Consider the following 19,498-nt stretch of genomic DNA (forward strand, 5'->3'; position numbering starts at 1 on the left):
GTCAACGAAAGAGTGTGGTTGCATAGCTTATTACCGTTGAGAAACTGCATGACTAACTCTATATCACACGTGACCACCTATTATAAAACTGAGAATTCAGCTTAAAAGCCAAGATGTTCTTGGTGCTTTCCTTATTCTTCACCAAGATTGAATATATGACAAATTGAGGCAAGGGAAGGACTGAGGGTTGTTATAGGCAGATTAAAATTAATGCTTACCAGGAATAATATTAGCTTTCTGCATTCTGATAGAGTACCTTCTTCAAGTGCAGAAGATGGGTCTCTCAGGTTTGGCCAAGAACCCAGGGAGTCAGGGGACAGGACACAAGTGATCTTGTCATTTTCTAGCTCCAGTTTGAAATCCAGTTCTCTCTTTTCCTTGCTTGCAAAGAACTTCCAAGTTTGCATGCTGGTACTCCGGCTATTCAAAGACAGCAGCCTACATGGAAATCCCATGGGATTATTTGCATTTAGCAACAGAAAAAATGAGAAAACTGACACTAATATGGACTACATATTAGTTATTTTACCACAGGACCAGTAGTTGATGATGATGAAATTAAACAACCAGAGAGCAGCAGAGCTCAAGGAAAAGCTAACTACATGTAAGCACAGTTCTTTTAATTTCAGAAGTCCTGTCCCTAACCCAGGATAGCCCTGTCCTCCCAGATACCTAAGGGAGGAGAAAACACCACAAGCTTGACCAAAACTGAAGAAGATAAATTGAAATCCTAGCACCTCTAGGCTTCCTATTTTCTAAGACAGTTCTCTCTCTTTTTTTTTTCCCATTCTCTTTTAATCTTCTAACACCGGTTCAATATTACATTTTGAGGGTGAGGAGATTCACAGAAAATTCTCTCACCTGAACATGCTCCATTTCAGAACATTTTTATTTTCATGACTTGATGAGAACTGGTTGGGCAGATTTGCATCAGGAGCAGCAGCAGACAAGCAGAACAAAATTAATTTTGAGAAGAAAGTACTTACATGAGAAATCCCACTTGCAGTAAAATTAGAATTTTCTGGCATACAAGCAGATTGGGTTTTGTTGGATTTTAATTTTTTTTTTTTAAAGACACATTAATAACCCAGACATGCCACACGTGCACCTTGAAGGTCTGAAATACATCAAGCATTCCCACGCACTGCTGTGCAGCAGGTTTTTTGGGAGACTGGGGTGGGGGAGGACCTGTTTAAAGAGAAGCTCCTTCCCTGGGCTCCCCACCACCACCACTCACCCTGAAAAAAGAACTTCTCCTTGCTCAGAACTTGCTGGGAGTTAAACGAATGCTGCATTTCCCTTCAAAATGCTCCAGTGTGCTTAGAGTGGGTGTTATTTCTAACTACAAGCAAGGATGCAAGGAGAATAAATTTTTGCTAGAGAGAATTGTTCACTTGAAATTGTATTTTCTACCATGATACCAACTTTGTTCCAAGACAACATCTATAAAATCAATGGCACAGAACCCTGCACAAGAGGCGGTAAATTATTTTTAATACACTGCTGAGAGAAATTACATGGGGAAAAAAAGTAGATAAATTTATGGGTGCAAACCAAACAGTTCTTGGTGGTTTTTTGTTTGGTTGTGGTTTTTTTTGGTTGGAATTATGATAGATGATGGCTGATGCATTAAAGCAAGAAAGTTTCAGTGAAATATACACTTAAAATCTAGTTCCACTAAAATGTATAGCAAAATTTCCAGCCATATTGAAGATAATTCCATCATCTGAATGTAGCACCCAGCTGTTTGAACAAGTAGGGGAATATATTGCATCTATCCAAGCCCCACCTATACTATGTGTTATTTTACACAAGTTGTCCATAGAGTTTTAAAAATGGTGGGTTTATTCATTATATGCATATTGAGAGTGGAGGAGTACCATGAACAAGTTGAGGTACCTGTTTATTAGTAGAACTTGTCCCAAGGGATTTCAAAGCCTTCAGCACTGACCACACTGTCAGAGGCCGGATGCATTCGGGTCAGTGTTTAGGGATTTGAGCACAGACAGCTTCCTTCCAATAGAGGTTTGGTGAGCTCAGGAGAAAATGCCAGATGTATAATAATCAGAAAACATACTTTCAGCAACAAGTAAGATATGCTTTCTGGGACAGAAGTCCTAGTCATCTGATAGACATGGCATTTAAGAGAACATAGGGATGGAAGAGTCCTCTCTAAATATAGTGACACCATATAGTGACACTCTAGTGACAAGCTCTAGAGAATACTAGTGGGGTGATGGACTAACAGACCGAATAATTCAAACAACTGAAGACTTGTTTATGAAAAGCAATGTCATAGATACTTGTGTGAGAAGGCTGGAGTGTTTTATTTGGGACCTGAATACATAGCTATTAGAAAACAAATTCTAAGGCTTGCTGACAAAAACAAAAACAACAAAAGAAAACAGTCCATGTCATTTAGAACATGGATATTAGCAGTGTATTAATTATCCGACAAGTTTTTCACATTTTGCCTAGTTTATATTTGTATTTACGAAATAGAAGTGGTGTATCAAATTAGTAATAATATTGTTCCATAGTACTAATTAGGCAAAGTGCTCTACCCAGATTTTTCGTACATCACATGGCAATGCTGTTGATATTATCTATTTTAAACATGGCCCCCTTCAGGAGATCTGATCCTGACAATGCTGTCTTCAAAACAAATTTCAAACCTTTTGTTTCTCTGTAAGCTATTAAAATTAATTGTCTGGGTACTTAATACACTACTTCATTTTGCAGTATAGGATGCCTAAATGATTTGGAACAATGCATTTCAAATTGTCCATTGGGTTTTGAACTCTTATTTCAATTAGCTTCACAGAAATAAATGTATTAGAATCACTATAACCATTACTGATACAAAATCACAAGCTGCCTACATTGCAGAACTGTTTTGAAGCTGAATTTTAAGAAGAGCCAACCCCAAACTCATTGGTATTCTTTCAAACTTCTCTCTGCTTAGACCTCCATTTTCATTTGCCTCCAGCACTTAACCTCACTCACAATTTAGGAAGCACCTAGGGTTACTACAATATGCAATAAAGTCCATTGCTGAACCAGCAGCAGTATGCACAAATGCCTTTTTACAAAGTTCATGCTCTGAACATTGGCCTTTTCTTGTTTTCCAAAGATTACCAGATCTGCTTTACTCCACAGCCATAAATTTGGTAACTTGTTTGAGATACGATAAACACAGAAAATACAATAACTTGAATTTAAATTGTTAAATTGTTAAAATATGTGGTTTAAAATTGGAGCTCTCTGCTTGTGTCCACGAGCACAGAAGCAGAAATGAGGAGCAGGAAGCGCCCTCCGTCCCCTGCTGCCGCCAGCGCAGACACAGGCAGCGGCTCCTCCACGGAAGGGTGAGCTGGGGCAGGAACCTGCGTGTGCGGGGCTCTGGCTGCAGCTGCCCAGCACCTCAGGACCTACCACCAAGCTCGTCTGAGGGCCGAGACAGAAGGAGAGCCAGCGACTCGCATCTCGCGACATTTCTAGAGCTTTCGGTGGTTTGCAGGTTCAGGTCCCCAGTTACCCGGGACTGCTGATCTTTCACCCTTTGTCTCCAGTCTTCATCAGGCCTTTGACACACCAAATGCCAGCGGAGAGGAAAAAAAAAAAAAAAAGGCAAACAAAAACAAGGCATGGAGAATAAAAACAACAAAAAACCACTTTGAGGCAAATGTGCTCCCCAGTTAGATGTTTGCATGGCATGGTTCATAGTAGGACAGAAATAGCATATCCTAGGGATTTAAGAGTCTTTGGAAATGGGTAACACCATAAAAACATCTGCCAACTGGAAGTACTTCTAGGGTTGGCTGGAAAACAAGAATTCTGTTTTGTAATTTGTTTTGTTCCACATCAGGAGCAAACTAAGACCTATTGAAATTTTGTGCAAGCAAAACAGAATAAAACGCATAGACAAGAGCCAGCAGGTCAGTAGTTACCACTTACCTTAGCCCTCTGCATCCCAGGTCCATGTCCTAACTGCAGAGCAGTCTTGCTGTCTATTTGTCTCCTACTCCGTTCATTCAGTAATCTGATGAAAGCTTCCAAAATTGCCACAAGAACGATATATTTTTGCAAAAATATTACACAGTTGATCATAGCAACTGAAAAAAAAAAAAAAGCCAAAGAATTCCCAAACTGTTCCAAGACCCATTTTAACATTTTCCTGGTGCCTGGTACGTGTACGGTGTGCGTTGAAGTGCGCTAGGTAAAATCGGCAGCACAGAACAGCTGTGAGCTGACAAAGCAGCCAGCCTGACACCAGCTCAAGTGAGATGCAGTTAGTACAGGATAATGTGAACTCCTCTGACAGAGGTAGCAGTGACTCAGGAAAACACACTAAAATGCTCTTGCTAGGAAAGAAGTTTTACAAGAATAGCAATAGGGAACTGTCTTTGCTTTGCCACCAGACCCCTTTGCCCCCAAGCCCACAGGACTCCAGAAGCACCAGTTTTACCTCCAGGCCTGCCAAGCCTCCGTGAGGCAGTAAAACAGCACAGCTCCACCACGGGAAACCCAGCCTCGCTGCCCAGCTGCAGCTCCTATGAAGGGGAAAGCAAGTGGACGACGGGCATCCAGCAGATGCAGCACTCCCAGGTTCTTACAAGAGCAGGGGAGAAGCTGCAGCAGGGTCCCCGTGGTCATGGCTGGGACTCACTTGTTCGGCTTTGCCAGTGACCAGGAGATGAGTGGCAAATGCACCTCTGAAGAAAACATGAACCATGCTTACGTGACGCTGAACACAGCTGGCAGTCACAGCTCAGGAAGCAAGATCCCCGTGCCATCATTGTCTTTTCTCCAAAATCCTTTGCTCACTGTGCTGCAGCAGCCAAAAATGCCAGCAAGATGTTGGTCACCACCTCAAATGGCATCACTAACAAAACAGCATTGTTTTACCAGGATATAGCCTTGGTGACTTCACACGAGGGGTGTATGTCTGCAGTTCTGGTCTCTGTGGTGCTAAAGAGCACAGACAATCACAGAACATCCCGAGCTGGAAGGGACCCGCAACCACCACCGCATCCAGCTCCTGGCTCTGCACAGGAGCACCCAAAAATCAAAATACAAACCATACCTTTGAGAGAAAGGCATCCAAAATATCCAGGGGGCAAAGTATCTCATGCAAAAAGACTACGCATCTTGCACAATTACAGCCAGAACGCTTTTTGCTTTCAAACCCCTGCTGGCAGCACTAGCACTGTCACACAGCAGGCCGGGAGACCTCAGGAGGCTGTGGAAGCAGAGGGGATCGGCGAATTCAGAGAGGAGTTAGAGAAACGCATGGGCAGCAGGTCCGTGAACAGATATTAAATGGGCTTAAGATGGCAAGGCAGGAGTGTGACTTAAATTACCTATCCCTAGCACAATAGTTTGGGATGCTGGACATGAAGGAGGGAACAGAGTGCAGGCACCAGGCACATGAGTGCACTCCATCGCTGCCTGGGCTACTGGTTTGGACAGAGCATTGCTCTGACCAGTAAGGCACGTTCTTATTTGTAAGTAACTCACTGAGTTTGTGCATTCCTCTGAGCGAGGATGCATACAGCCAACAAGCCCATAACTTGAAGGTATTGCCGGCTGCCTCTCCATCAGTAACCGTGTGCTGAAGAGCGCGCGCTCAGCGCTGGCTGGAACAGCAGCAGTCCCAAACCAGCAGGCAGCAGCTGGCTGCTGCTACACCCCTCTCTGTATCCACCCCAAATACTGCTTTTTGCAGCTTTGAAATCTTGTTAAAAAATAGCCTTTGAATCTATGGAAGAGTTTGTATTAACCCAAGTTGGTGTCTTTTTGATGAGGAGGATGAGGGAGCCTTGTGGGACATTTTAGCACCATTTAGACATGGAAAGCAGCTGATTCATCACTGACTTCACATCATAAACCCTGGTGTAAAACCCTCATATTGCCTCGACACACGTGTTGAAACCACACTGCCACACGACCGCCCTCCCTGCAGGAAGGCGAGGGAGAGGCTTCAAGGGAGAGGCTTTCTCCTCCAGTGGCCTCCGCGCTCCCCCTGCCTCCCTGCCCGCCGTGACCCTGCCTTGCCCCAGTGCAGGGAGAAGGCACGAAGGCTGCACAGTGTTGTCTACCAAACCCTGAGCATAAGAAGATGGTAACTATTTAGTCGAGAACAAGCAAAGGTATTTATTAGAGCTGTAGGTATAAATAGTCCCGAGGAGCTGCGCTGCCCCAGGCCGCGTGTTCGCGTACCAGCGCTGCTCTGCAAGGCTCCGCTCCTCGGCTTGGACAAACGCCACCACGCGCGGAGCAGCGCACGCAGCAGTGACTGCGGTGAGAAGGCGTACAAACGTGGTTATTTAGACAAGTCTCTCAAGTCAGATAGCTGGCAGGCACTTTGGTGTATCGCGGTAGACACCATCCCCAAGCGGATCGCGTTCCTGGACCACTAAGGCGTCTGACTTGTACAAAACTGGTCTGACCCAGCAAGCAGATGTCCCAAGCCTCTTGGAAGATCCCTTTTGCAGTCTCCTTCTGTGAAGGACGTTTCACATGGCTTCACTTTCCACCACACAGGCTCTGGAGGTAGTGACACAAGTCCATAACCAGCGAGGAACTGCACGCTGCAGATGAGGTCCCAGCTCCGGCGCTAGCAGTGCCTCTGCAGCTTTCTCTTCCACCACGATGGGCCCAGATGGATGTGAACTGTGCACGGCTGCACTTAGCTTTCCCTGGCATTCTTTGGCATGTGTCTTGGCATGGTTTCTTGGTTCAGACACTAAAAATGTGTTGTTTTTTTTTTTCTTCTAACTGGGAATAAAGTGAATGCGTTATTCCCAGGTGAGAGCATCTGTCAGGTACATAATTAACTCCACATTTGATAAAATGCTTACTTTTTCCACACAAGTCTTGGCTTTAAAATATGGAAGTATTCTGTATTTGAGAAAGATTTAAATTTTCTCTATACAAACAAACAGCACCTGTAACATCTTTGTTTCCCTTCTCCAATGCCAACAACTGTGCCAAGGCTGATCTTTTTACTCAGCAAACATTTCTCCCCACAGGGAAGAGAGTTTTTCCTTTTCTCTCTCTATCAGATCAGTTTAATCCAGGTAAATAAGAAGTCTAGAAGGCTTGATAGGGATTTTCATGGAAGCTTTCAGCACAGAAGACCCATAAGAAAAGTTACAAACAATCGAGAGGAAGACTTCAGCCACATATTCCCAGCACACTAAAACAAGCCTCTGACCACAGGCTTCTTTAGGCAGCTGTTCCGATATGTATTTGTCAAAGTGCAACATAATCCTAACTAGTAATAAACAAACCTACTGCATATGAAAAAGGGAAACTAGCTTTTGGGGGGTTGCTTTTTTCTTAGAGTACCTCTTTTCTTGCCTATCCTCTCCCATGTAACTGTCAGTGCTACCCACGTGCTGATGCCTCGATGCTTCTTTTATTTTTCCATCCATTTACTTCTCTTACTGGAGCTCTGACACACAGCCTGGCCCTGTTTGAATGACAACACCCCAGGTCCATGCTGGCAGTATTCAGCGCAGGTTTGCCAGCCACATGAATAATTCAACATCAACTACGGAACGGCTTGTGCCATCTCCATAGCAATAAATACTGCGACGCCCTGAGAGCAGCAGATTATATATAAGCATTCCAAATCTCTTTAGAAGATTAGATTTTATGGGAGGACTAGAGGAACATCCATTAATAAACATACAGGAAAAATACCACAGGGGGTGGAGGGCGGCTGTCTTCCTCTACCTCACCTGGAAACTCTGAAGTGGCTTCCCCTCGCCCAAGCCGTGACACCTTCAGGGAAAGGCAGCAACAAGTTTTCTCCTGTCACTATTCAAACAGACCCTTGAAAGTGAGACCGAAGATAATCCCTCGCTATCACCAAGTTTCTCCTTCTCTGATCCCAGGCACACCACCCTCCAGCTCCCAAGATGAATATTCAGAGCACTTCGCTATTTCTGCTGTTTTGGAAGCACAGACTGTGGTACAGCCAGCAGCTGGACTGAATGACTTGTTGCTAACGCTCACAAATTAATCCCTATGATATTTTTTCCCTACTCAGAGGTGTTTTTGTTGCTATAAATTTGAATGCTCACCTAATTAAAAAAATAGTTCATATTTCCAATTGTTCAGTCAAAGCCTAGACCAAAAGTAGTTCATTTTCAGGGCACAAACATGGATTTTGTTTAAAAGAACCCCTGGACATCCTGATCTGCTATGGGAAGCCACCAGCAGCACCACCACTTAAAGCGTCCTGCTCTAGGACACTGAATGTCCAGCACCAAACTGCTGAGGTTCTGCCAAGGTTTGTGTTCTTCCTTTAGCTGCTTGTCTCTGCTTTATGGGCAGGGAAAGATGAGATTGGAGTTCTAGCTTACACTAAGGTTCCTCAACCAAGCCTGTATCCCAGCTCAGCATAAGGCAGTGATTTCCAGAGCCCTGTCCTGGAAGAGCCCCCTGGAAAGCTGTGCGCTTCCCTCCAGCAGCCCAGCACCCCGCAGGATCCAGCTGGGTCCGACACAGGTGACAGGACTGGCACCCAGTGCTGCAGCCCAAACAGCCACACCGCCAGGAACGGCACGCTGAGATGCTGCAGAGAGCACGGAGCCGTGTCCAGGCTGAACTCGTGTCACCCTTCTACATACACGGTACTGTTCAGAAAATGCTGCAGCACAAAGAGGCCAAGGATTTGATGTAACCATCTTTCCTAATATCTGCAAGATGCTGTGATTTGATATTTTACTGTTTGAGAAAGGCACGACCAATTCAGCCAACACCATCAGTGCTGTTAATCATCCATGTGACAGATTGTCTCTCTGCTCCAATACTTCCAGTAGTAAATGCTGAGAGGTGAAAACTCCAAGCAAAAAGCCTGGCAAACCCATGCTGAACTCCCGTTGTGCACTGAGCTTTGCCTCAGGCTTTGTCCCTGCCTGCCCACCCAGCTACCTCCCTCTCACCTCCACTTCCAGAGGTCCCTGGCTGTGCTCACCTGCGCACTGCAGCAGTCGGGGCCCTCAGGCTGCCTCGCATCCCGTTTGGTGTAAGCACCAGCCTGTTCTGTCACACAAGTGTACAGGGAAGAAACACACACGTGTGCACCAGGCAGCTAGAACCAAGGAACCTCAGGCAATAATCTATATTAGAAGATTATCGCTAACTTCACTACTGATTTTGAAGTTGCAACATTCACGATTACTTCCACTCACATAACACCTTCAACCCAAGAGATTGATTCATTCGACTCGTTTCTGAAACACCCTCCTTCCCAGGCTGCAGCTGTTTAACAGTCAGCCCAGCGTGCATATCCAAAGCAAACCAGAATGCACTCAGGCATATATTGTTAAAAACCAATATATAATACATATATTCGGCAGCACTAGATCTTGTCAGATTCTCATGAAGTATAATTAAGAGACCTGGCAACTGCTAGCAATTCTGTTTTGCAGGGCTATACTATGCAGTCTCTTAAATCCATGAAGTGCCTATCTGCAAACTAGGCTGCTATTTCTACACGAGTAGAAACGTAGAGAAAGGCAGGCCACTCAGTCATAGGAGGACAAGGAAGACTGGGACTGAGAAGGAGAAATTAGAGGGAAGAGGAGAGCAGAATCTGGCAGCCATAAAGCCAAGAAGGGAACCTTAAAGAAAATTTTGAATGCAGAGATGAAACATGGCTTAATGGCTTATTACTTTTTTAGGTTCTTAGATTACCTGGAGGATTTCAAGCCAACAAGGAGGTTTTTTTTTTCAAAAAAAGATAAAAGAACACTGTCACTCCATAGTTACTCTTCCATTTGGAGAAACACACGATATGAAAATATCAAGAGGTACAGGTAGAGAACACAGTTTTCCAGGTACAAAGCTGAATTCTTCCCCATAAGATTAAGGGACAACACATCCCCTTCTGCAAGGCATGCTTTAGGAGGTTTGCATGGACACAGTTGATGTCATATCCAAAAAGTACACCATTTCCGTGCTGTACTATTTTGGGATCCAGCCCAGCACAGGAAAAAACACACCCAGACAAACAACAGTCAATAAGCCTCAGTACCTTGGTTTTAAATCTGGTGTTAACCTGAACCAACATTATTTACCTGGGAGCATGTGACTGGAAATACCCATTGCTGCTTAGTATACATTTGTTACCAATAGACAGTAACAGAACTAAAAACACTCTTTTGTTTGACTTGAAAACATTCTATTTAATTTATACAAATAACTACTAAATAGAAAAAGTAGATTAAAACAAAATAGTTATTTTTTTCTGGCAGAGTTTAAATGCATATTATATAGCTTAGAAGAAATAAAATGCATTCTCCCCACAGCATTCATGACCTAAAATTCTAGTTAATTCCTCCACTGCTTTCCTCTTCTAGATCAGTAAGATACTAGACACATTGTCATGTGGGTAACAGCTATATATATGTTCCATATTTGAACTGAAAATTGTTACAGACCACACACCTACAAATGTGAAGCACTTAAAATGTGACTATTGAGTTGTAATATGATAATACAGAAAACAATTATGTTTCAGGTTATAGTGTTACAAAAACATTTGTGTAAGAAATCATGAAAGAGGCCACATAAAAATAAGCTTTAACTTTATGCACTTATTTTACAGTTTAAAAAACTGGCAAGTGCACTAGTAATAAATAATTTGCAAGTTTTGTATAAACGAGAAATTCCTAATGTTCAGCATTATTGTAAACATCAGTACACATGTAAAATGCAGCTAAAATCTGACAGTTACATTTTCAGTTTACCAAATTCATTTCCTATTATTCAGGCATAGATCAATGTAGTATACAGCCAATCATATTTTTGGCAAGTCATGTCATTAAAATTAACAGTGACAGTGCAAGTAAGGAATGCAAAGAATTCCTAGTGCAATAAAGAAGAGAAGCACAGGCAATATTGCTGATTAAAATTTACCACTTCCATGTGTTCACCCTGGGAGTGATTAGGAGGATTAAAAAAAAATGGGGGGGGAATAGGGGGGAAGTAGCTGTTCAAAGCCATTATTTAATGCCCTGATCTTGTCTTAGGATTTCTCTGTCTTCCTTCAGGCCACTACCTTTGCAACAGTACATCCAGCATGAGTCTTTATAGCTTGACCATTTGTGAAATGCCCACTGTAGTCACTGAGCAAAGTCCATATGGTTCTGATGTCTCCCAAACAGATGGCTTGGTAGAAACTTCTGCCTCTATAAGAAGCCACATGGGGACCAATTATATAAACCGTCTAGCCAGACTACTTCTGAACCAGACAAGTGCCTTCCTGTCAGGAGAGCACCATGAGAAGGTCAACAGTCAGCTTTCAGTTTATCTAAGGAATTATCAATTTTGGTCAAAGTCTTTTTGATTCGCAGGGCTGTTAGTCTTGCTGATGGATTTTGATACCAGCATTCTTTCATCAACTTGGCAAGAGATGTTAATGTCTGGGAAAAGAATAAGAAACACAAGACACTTGTAAGTATATAAATCACAAGTCAGAAAAGCAATAGATTGGGTTGTTAAGCACTAACACGACATGGTTTTATTGCCTCATTATTAGTCAATTTTCAGAGTCTAGAGATAACTTAACACTATTCGGGTATTTGAAATACACAAGTTTCAAGTGTTGAAAAGTAGTTCAATAACAAAAGAAAAAGTAACTAGACAATGGGTTGATTGCAGTGTCAAACTAGCATCATCTTTAAAAAGTCCAAAAAAATGTTTGAAAAAACACTACCAAATCTTTTCAATGAAACTGTTTCCTACAAGGTTAATGACGAAAAGCCAGAGAAAATACACATTTTTGTCTGATTTCATCACATCCAGAGCAGCTTCAGATGTCTGGGATTCAGAGCTGGCTGGTGTGGCAGCACAGGTCATGGCTCTACAACCAAAACCTAACATGAGACTTAGCAGCAGTGCAGGCCCCAGCCAGATTCAAACCAAGCTCCACAGCTTCAGAAATAAAGAACACAACAACTGGTCAACCTGAGGAGTCCAGACTAATTCTGTTGAATAAAAACATGTTTCAGCAGCAGCCTTTCAAGAAGAACAGTCCCTTAGCCTGTAGGCAGGAGAGGGATCAAAATTCTGTTGTAAATCTGCATGCTTACAAGTCACAGGAAGGCTCCCTTTCAATTTCAAGTGATAACTGAAAATAGCTTGCATGACTACAGTTCAGAAGAAGAAAGATCAGCTCATATCTTCTGCAAACCATACACAGGCACTTACAGGGTCTGAGAACCACCTGTTGGGAATGTTCGGCCTTTGCTGATCTACACAGACCACTTTTCTCATGTCTTCAAAACTGGGATCATTTGGGACCAGGTCATAAAATGGAGGTTTATAGTCTTCTACAATACCTAGTGAGATACAAACAAGAGAGGCATTATTTACTAACTGTCAATGAAACAGCGTCTCTGCAAAGAGAACACCCATGACCTAACCACCCAAGAAGCACAATAATATTTTTAAAATAAATCAACACCACCATGTCAAATTGTCACAAAAAAAAAACAGAATAGCACTACTATAGAAGAGAGTTTTTCCTACCCAAAATGTTAATTGGCACATACTATAATACTGAAGATTAGAAACCATATCCATTTTGCAGATGCTTGAGCTGTAGTGATGAGAAATAAATTCACTTGCCAGAAGGCCACTTTCTATAATGCACAGAAGTTTAGCGACTACTAGAAAACAGGGATTTCTACTAGCAAAGTATAAAAGTTTCCAGGTCTGCATTGCTTGTTTGTTTTTAGTAGGCTCATCAGACACTTTGTCTTATTTTTTATTCATGACAAAGTCCAAAAAGGACACCAGTATCTACAGTCACTAAATGCTGGAAATTTACGTACAATTTCTTGTTATATATATGTAGTAAAATGCCTAGGGTACAACACTAGTACAGCATACCATCACAAAACCAAACACCTGGAAGTCTGTGGCAACCAGTATCTGAATGGACTTTCACAGATTCTACTTTGAAAAGCGAGGAAACAAAAAGCTGATGTGTGTGCTCCCAGCTTATCACCCAGGTTACACAAAACTGGCAGGCTAGAAAGCCTTTTGCCTACTCAGTGAGGCATGTGTGCAGCACTGCTGTTTCATCGGTGGATTAAGCTCACAAATGATCCAGGGAATTCAACTTTCTTAGGAAGCCAATTTAAAAACTAGTGTTCAAAGGCAGACATTTGAGCCAGCAGCTCGGAGAAATACTGAGTGAACGAGGCTTGCTGCGTACAGCAGGAACATGGGCAGAACAACGCCAGAACTGCATTTTAGCAGATGGCAGCTGTCCTATCATCAGATGCACAAGACATTCAGGACATTTTCTGAGAACCTTTTTTCTACTTCAGAATATCCAAAGAAATAGAAACTTTGCTACAGTGGTTGGGATTTAGTTTTCTTGTTCTGTTGAAGATAAAGATCAAAATCCCATAGGTTCTCTATAAAAATCAGTAAATCCCTACCTGCGAAAACTAGTCAAAAGAGAACCGGTCTGCAGCAAATGCAGCTCACGTAAGGAATTGGAGGTCAGTTCAAAGATCTGGCTACCCAAGCAAGCTACCAGAACGAACACCTCCTAGACTGCAGGGATTGCCCTGTGGTGTTCTGACAGGGACACATGACAGACTGCCTGTGCTACACGCTGCATGAAGCTGCATCACCTACACTTTCAAGCAATTCTTAATTGCATACACTGAACATCATCTAGAAGGCTGAAATCTTAGTTTTACACTCCTCCTGCTTCCTCCCAGAACACAAAATAAAACTTACTGCAAGAACTTGAAACTACAAAAATCTCTTGTGTATCTGTATCCTTTGAAATGGTAGAAAGAGTAGTAGTGTTTTTTTTCTAAACATAATTCAAATGCAAAGCCTCAGAGCTACATCATACAACTCTGAAAGTGATGCCAGGGTCATTAAGACATTAATGGATTATCTTTATCACTAGGAGAGAGTCCATCTCTATTTTAATTCACTACATTCATGTGGTCTTTCCAACAGAGTATATCAATGGCTATTTCAGATAAGATATATCACATACGAACTGAATTTGGTCTAGCCTTTACTCTAATAGAGTAGTTCTGAAGTACTCTGCTCTACCACAGCCAAACGTCACAGACCCTGTGGGATCACCGCTGGCTCTGCAACAGCTTGTCTGCTATGCCAGCAAGCCACTGTAACCTCTAGCCCACACCACTACTCCTAACAGAATTGTCGTTCTGAACTGTGACACGCTTCCCTTGCCCACTTCCAGAGGAAAGAAAACAAGCTTCTTACTACAAGAGAGACCCTTAAAGTTGTTCAGCATGACCTATAGCTTGCTATTTTCTGGACAGTTTCAAGATGACTTTTGTCATTGACAATAGGGTGTTGTTGTTTTTTCCCTGGGGCAGCTGTCTTCTTGCTATTCAAATCAATTGGACCTCAGAGCAGCATTTTTTCCACCTTTATTCTTTACATCTTTAATGAAAGCTTATCCTATGCACTTTTGAATACACTGCTGGAGCAATGTAAGACCTACCCAAATACCTCAGTAACAGATACAGCCTTGCAGACATAATGCTGATAACGTACCAGGCGCGGCTTTGAGCAGCAACCACCTTTCAGTCTGTGGTATTAACATCAAGGTCACAGTACTGGAAATGACACTGAAGGTCCACAAGGAACTGAAGAGTGTGTGTGTCAGAGGCCAGGTAAATAAAGATGCCCCAGCACTGTACACTAGGAAAGGCACATATCCAGCAGCAGTGGACAACTGCTCTGCAGAGAACAAGCACTGCTCAGAGTGAGATGCGTGGGGCTTCAATCCCACTTCTGAGTACAGGGAGAAATGTGGAGGGGCCCCTACCCAAGCACAAAGACAACACACACACAAGTACTCCTGGCTGTGGAGGGGCTTAGTAACACATTAAGCTCCACAACAGAAAAGTATTAAGAATCACCGTCACCTTGCAGACCATTAGAGAAAAAGCAAGCCAGATTCACTGGGCAGATTACAGCAACTTAAGAATCTCCAAGAATGGATATGCAAAACCAGGGTGACTCACGGCAACAGACTTTGTCTTTCCACTCAGAACATGATAGACAGCAAGCATCCAGCAGCATAGGATAAGCAGCAAAACGTATAGCGTCTCTTGCCCATCTAACACATGCTATCACCTGGTTCACACGAGCACGCTACCTTGACCTCAGCATGCTCACTCCAAGTGCCAAAGTCTTATTACAGATCAAACAGGGTTATCTGAATGACCACCTGATGAAGTAACGATTTCCACACAGCCAGCCATTTGGATTTTTGAGAGAAAAATGTTTACTTCACCTCAAACCAGTGCAAGGAAATGAAATTACTTCTGGCAACAGCTAGAAATACAAAACAACTGCAAACAAGTACGGTTAAATTAGTATCACATTCGCCTTAAACTTAAGGCTTTATTGGCATGACTAATGTCATGAAGTATCCATATTACTGTTAAAAGCGCTTCCATGGTAGCACCAAGCTCAGTCTGAATTAAATTACTGAAGCCTTTATTTATCCTCTTCGGTAGGTCTGCAGTCCATGCCGAGTTTCATACTATCTTTGTTAAGCTGTAAACACAATCTAAACCTCACTAAGTAGCACTATATATACATATATATATATCAATAAATATATTGGGAATATTTAAACATGTGCCCTTTCGTGAAATTTTCATTTTGAGAGGTAACTAGGTAAGCCTGTGTGTTATCTACCATACACACACACTATACAAAAAAAATTAATAGATAAAGAGTAAGACATCTAATATTCCAAAAAGGTTCATCAGCCTCCAAAACAGCACTGTAGCTAAGCAGATTTCAGATGAGCTCCTCAAAATTTAAGGCTAGCAATAAAAACATATCAAAATCTTACATATGAAGTTTGGTCATGATGTAGACTGCTAGGTTCAAGCAGAAGATACGCTACACAGTGCCCACCCAGGAGCACGTACCCCTTCAGGTAGTGCTGGTCCCACCACTCTCACTTAGGAACACCATCCCCCAGGTGACAGCAGAGGAGCACAGTGCACGCGCTCATCTCATGTGCTGGCTCCCACCCTTGTAGCAGGGAGCGCTGCCTATTCCAGTGAATTCATCAGCCCCTGTCCTACCACGGCAGCTGGCAGACCACAGGCTGCTGAAACAGGCAAAGCACAGAACGCAAAGCTGCGCTGAGAACAATAAAGTTATGGCTCAAATCCTCAAGGCGCTCCAACTGACGTGAACTGCAACCCAGAGGTTTCCAGATATTGGGAAATGCAATCAGCAACGCTTTGTAACTGCCTACAACACACATTTGCCAACGAACAGAGTACAGAAAAATGAACACCATGAATTCACAGGACTTTCCTCCTTTCTCCAATTAACCACATACACCTTAACGTGAGGTCATCATCCCTCCCTGTGATTCAGCTGACATGTTCTTGCACCTCCTCTTGCTGCATCCCTCTTCAAGGAGCTCCTCTGATGGGGCAGTAAGAAAGGTGGCAGGATCACAAGCTATGCTCTGGCCACAGACACAAAGCCTGTGGATGTCCCCTTCTGCTCCTAGTGTCACTCCTAAGGTTTCACCCAGGAGCTGCACACTATGGACCCTGCAAGTTAAACCCCAAACAGCTGTCTAGCCACACAGATTAACCTGGTCTTTTGCTTTCAGAGGAGAATCTATTTTAAATCACTTTAGAATTATTGACGGCTTATAAGGATGCTTCAATTAGCCTGCTGAGCCTACCTGCTGCATTTTACAACCTCTAAGTCAGCTTTGTTTAAGCACCTTTTAAATATCCTAGAGAAGACAGGTGCTTGGGACAGAGCTTGAGTTCCCAGGGAGATTCCTGGCAAACTTGGAAGGTCCACAGATCTTCTCAGAAGTGCCTCCTTCCAAGGGCCTGATTTCTCAGAAAAAGTCTCTCTGCAGCGATGGAGACAACTAGCTGCTTGGTGGCTGCTGTACTGAAAACTACCTTTGGCAAAGGAATAATACTTTATTTATTTTTTTTTAAACTCATGGGTAAATTATTTTAGCCACCAACAAATAACATGAAATGAAAGGCTTGAATTTAAAAGTCCTGTATTATAACAGAGCAACAGTACGTGCTTGCTACTAGAGAACCTACATGCTCCCTGGAGTCCCACGAGACAGCAGCTGGACAGGATTTCCACTGGCTTCAGCAAGCAGAGGGGAGATGGTGCCCAAGAAACAAGATGGAGCAAATAACTTCCTCTGGCATTGGAGCCAGGCTTTGTTACTCTGCATTAGCTACCACGAGTCTTCACTGCCATGGCTTAGGGCAGCCTACCCCATCCACTCAGTGCTCACTCGCACCCATCTCTCTGCAGCAAAAATGCTTCCTCTGTCCCCTCTGGCTCTTGGCAGGTGCCTTCTGAGAACATCTGCAAGGAAACCTTAATCCTCTCCTCTACAGTCTTCCCTCAAATTCCCACTTGCAATAGTTTCCTCAAAAAGACACCACAAACCACTGCCTGCCATTCTGACCATGCTTCCTTCGTTGGGGCTCGTGCTTGGACCAGCTGGCACAGGACATCTGCGCTGCGGGGTTCCAGCCACGCCACAGGAACACAACCAAACAGACATCTTTCCTGAAGCAGATTTTTTTTTTGTCTGATGTCAGTTATGGAATCCCAGTTTTGGCTTACATGGGAGTAATAGAAGTAATGAACAAATACGAAGATTCAGAATTTCCTCAGATTTAAACATGTTACAATTAACAACTTGTCGCTGCTGACATCTGCACATGTGCCTGAGGGGCATCTTCTGAGTCCCCAGAGAACAAAACCCAAGGAACAAAACTCAGATAGGACTGCTATGCTAACAAGGACAATAAAAACCACACCAGCAGATACCCAGCTTCAAGGTTCTTAAATTCAGATTCCTTGGCAATGAAATAATGCAACACCGTGCATTACAAAACAGAAATTTCAAGACCATTTTTTCAATCAGAATTGTGCTTCAACCAAATCCTGCTTTGTGAGGCTGTTTAACTTGGTAAATCAAGAGCATCCCTGAGTGCTGATCACTTCACTACTTAACTTTCTACGTCTTCTTTCTCTGTTCCATAGGTATTATCATAGTGAATGCTTCTAGGTGTTTATTTCCTATGGTTTAATGGCACACAAAAGTTCAGAGATGGGTCTAAAATTTTAGCTCAACTATTTGACATAAATTGTTTCTCATAATTACTTCAGCTTTAGCAAGGGACTCTCCTTCTCTTCCTTAAAAGACGTGAGGCAACAATACTTCATCGTGGTACCCAGCTTAAATTCTGAAGAGGCAGCAAAACGTCAGGAATATAAGTATCTTGGAAGAACAGTATTTTGCTGTACATTCTATGTATTTCAGTGGCAGACGTTTTGCAGTGAATGATTTGCTTCCTACACTTTAAAAACAAAGACAGGAGTCCTAGATACTCACCATTGCTAACCATGCGCCTAGCTACTTCCCAGAGGACCAGCCCAAAAGCCCAGATGTCGACCCTTTTGTAAGAGTCGAAGCAGTCAGCCTGGATGGTTTCGTCCAAGACTTCTGGAGCCATATAGCGTTTGGTGCCCACACGGGGATTGTTCCCCACATCCAACTGATTCGTGCTTTGGGAGTGCATAACCGCAAGGCCTGAGCAACAGAAAGACACACACAGTTAAATCCCCTTCAAAGCTGCACATTTCAAATTGACTGCGAGCACTGACACTCATCAGACAGTTTCTTAAAAGGAAGGAACTGAGAGTCCAACCGTCCAAAGATCAACTGGGTCAGCTCCAAACCTGCTGTCAAAAACAGCCACTGTGTCCACAGACTTAGCCCAATTATCTCCTAAGGGATTACCATTAAGCATGTTATTGCACTGTTGTAAAGTGTTATTATAGGAACTGAGTGTTTTGCAGCCACTGGATGTCACCGGCGCTCTAGGCACATACATGCAGAAGGCCAGGCATCTGTTACTTAGAAGAAAACAATTTCACCCAGCATTCAAATTTATTTATAGAACTTTTGGGTAGGCGGTTATAACCAAGCTGTGGGGAAAAGAAGAAAAACACTGCATGATGGATATACGCAAGTTAAAAAAATAAAGCTGAAAAATAAAACCCACCATATTTGTAGTAGCTTGAAAAATAAACATCCTCAAAGTGATCTAAAATGAGTCAGTCAAAACCACTCTACCTGGTTTCTACTAATTACCAAACATTTAAGCAAAGAACATTATGTGAGGGACTAAATTACTGTAAATTTGGAAACACACAAAGTACTCATCTTGCCGTGGTAAACAGAGAGCACTACAAATTGAACAGCAACAGGTGCATGACATAACTAAGCAATGGGAAAGAAACAGACTCCGTGATTTCCTCAACAACTCTTGTAAGAGGGACATATACTATTTACATTTAACATGACTTTATTTTAGATGAAACTTAAGCTTTTACTTCAGTCCCACAAAGCACTAACCTGTCTGCAATACAGATT

General features: G+C 42.8%; 1 protein-coding gene across 5 annotated transcripts in view; it reads right to left on the reverse strand.

Annotated features, from left to right (window-relative positions):
- Positions 1-6,142: 6,142 nt before the first annotated feature.
- ACVR1 (activin A receptor type 1) overlaps positions 6,143-19,498 on the reverse strand; it is a 59,945-nt gene continuing 46,589 nt past the window's right edge. For 4 of the 5 annotated variants that reach the window (XM_082763017.1, XM_082763020.1, XM_082763018.1 and 1 more), the window contains 3 exons: positions 18,455-18,652; positions 12,229-12,359; positions 6,143-11,441 (listed from right to left, as the gene is read on the reverse strand). In XM_082763017.1, coding sequence (XP_082619143.1) covers positions 11,307-11,441; positions 12,229-12,359; positions 18,455-18,652 — 464 coding nt within the window. In that variant the 3' untranslated portion in view covers positions 6,143-11,306. The remainder of the gene's footprint in view (positions 11,442-12,228; positions 12,360-18,454; positions 18,653-19,498) is intronic. The other variant, XM_082763021.1, reaches the window with a different exon arrangement.

The sequence above is a fragment of the Aythya marila genome, assembly GCF_965140915.1.
Source record: "Aythya marila genome assembly, chromosome: 6".
NCBI classification, from domain to species: domain Eukaryota; kingdom Metazoa; phylum Chordata; class Aves; order Anseriformes; family Anatidae; genus Aythya; species Aythya marila.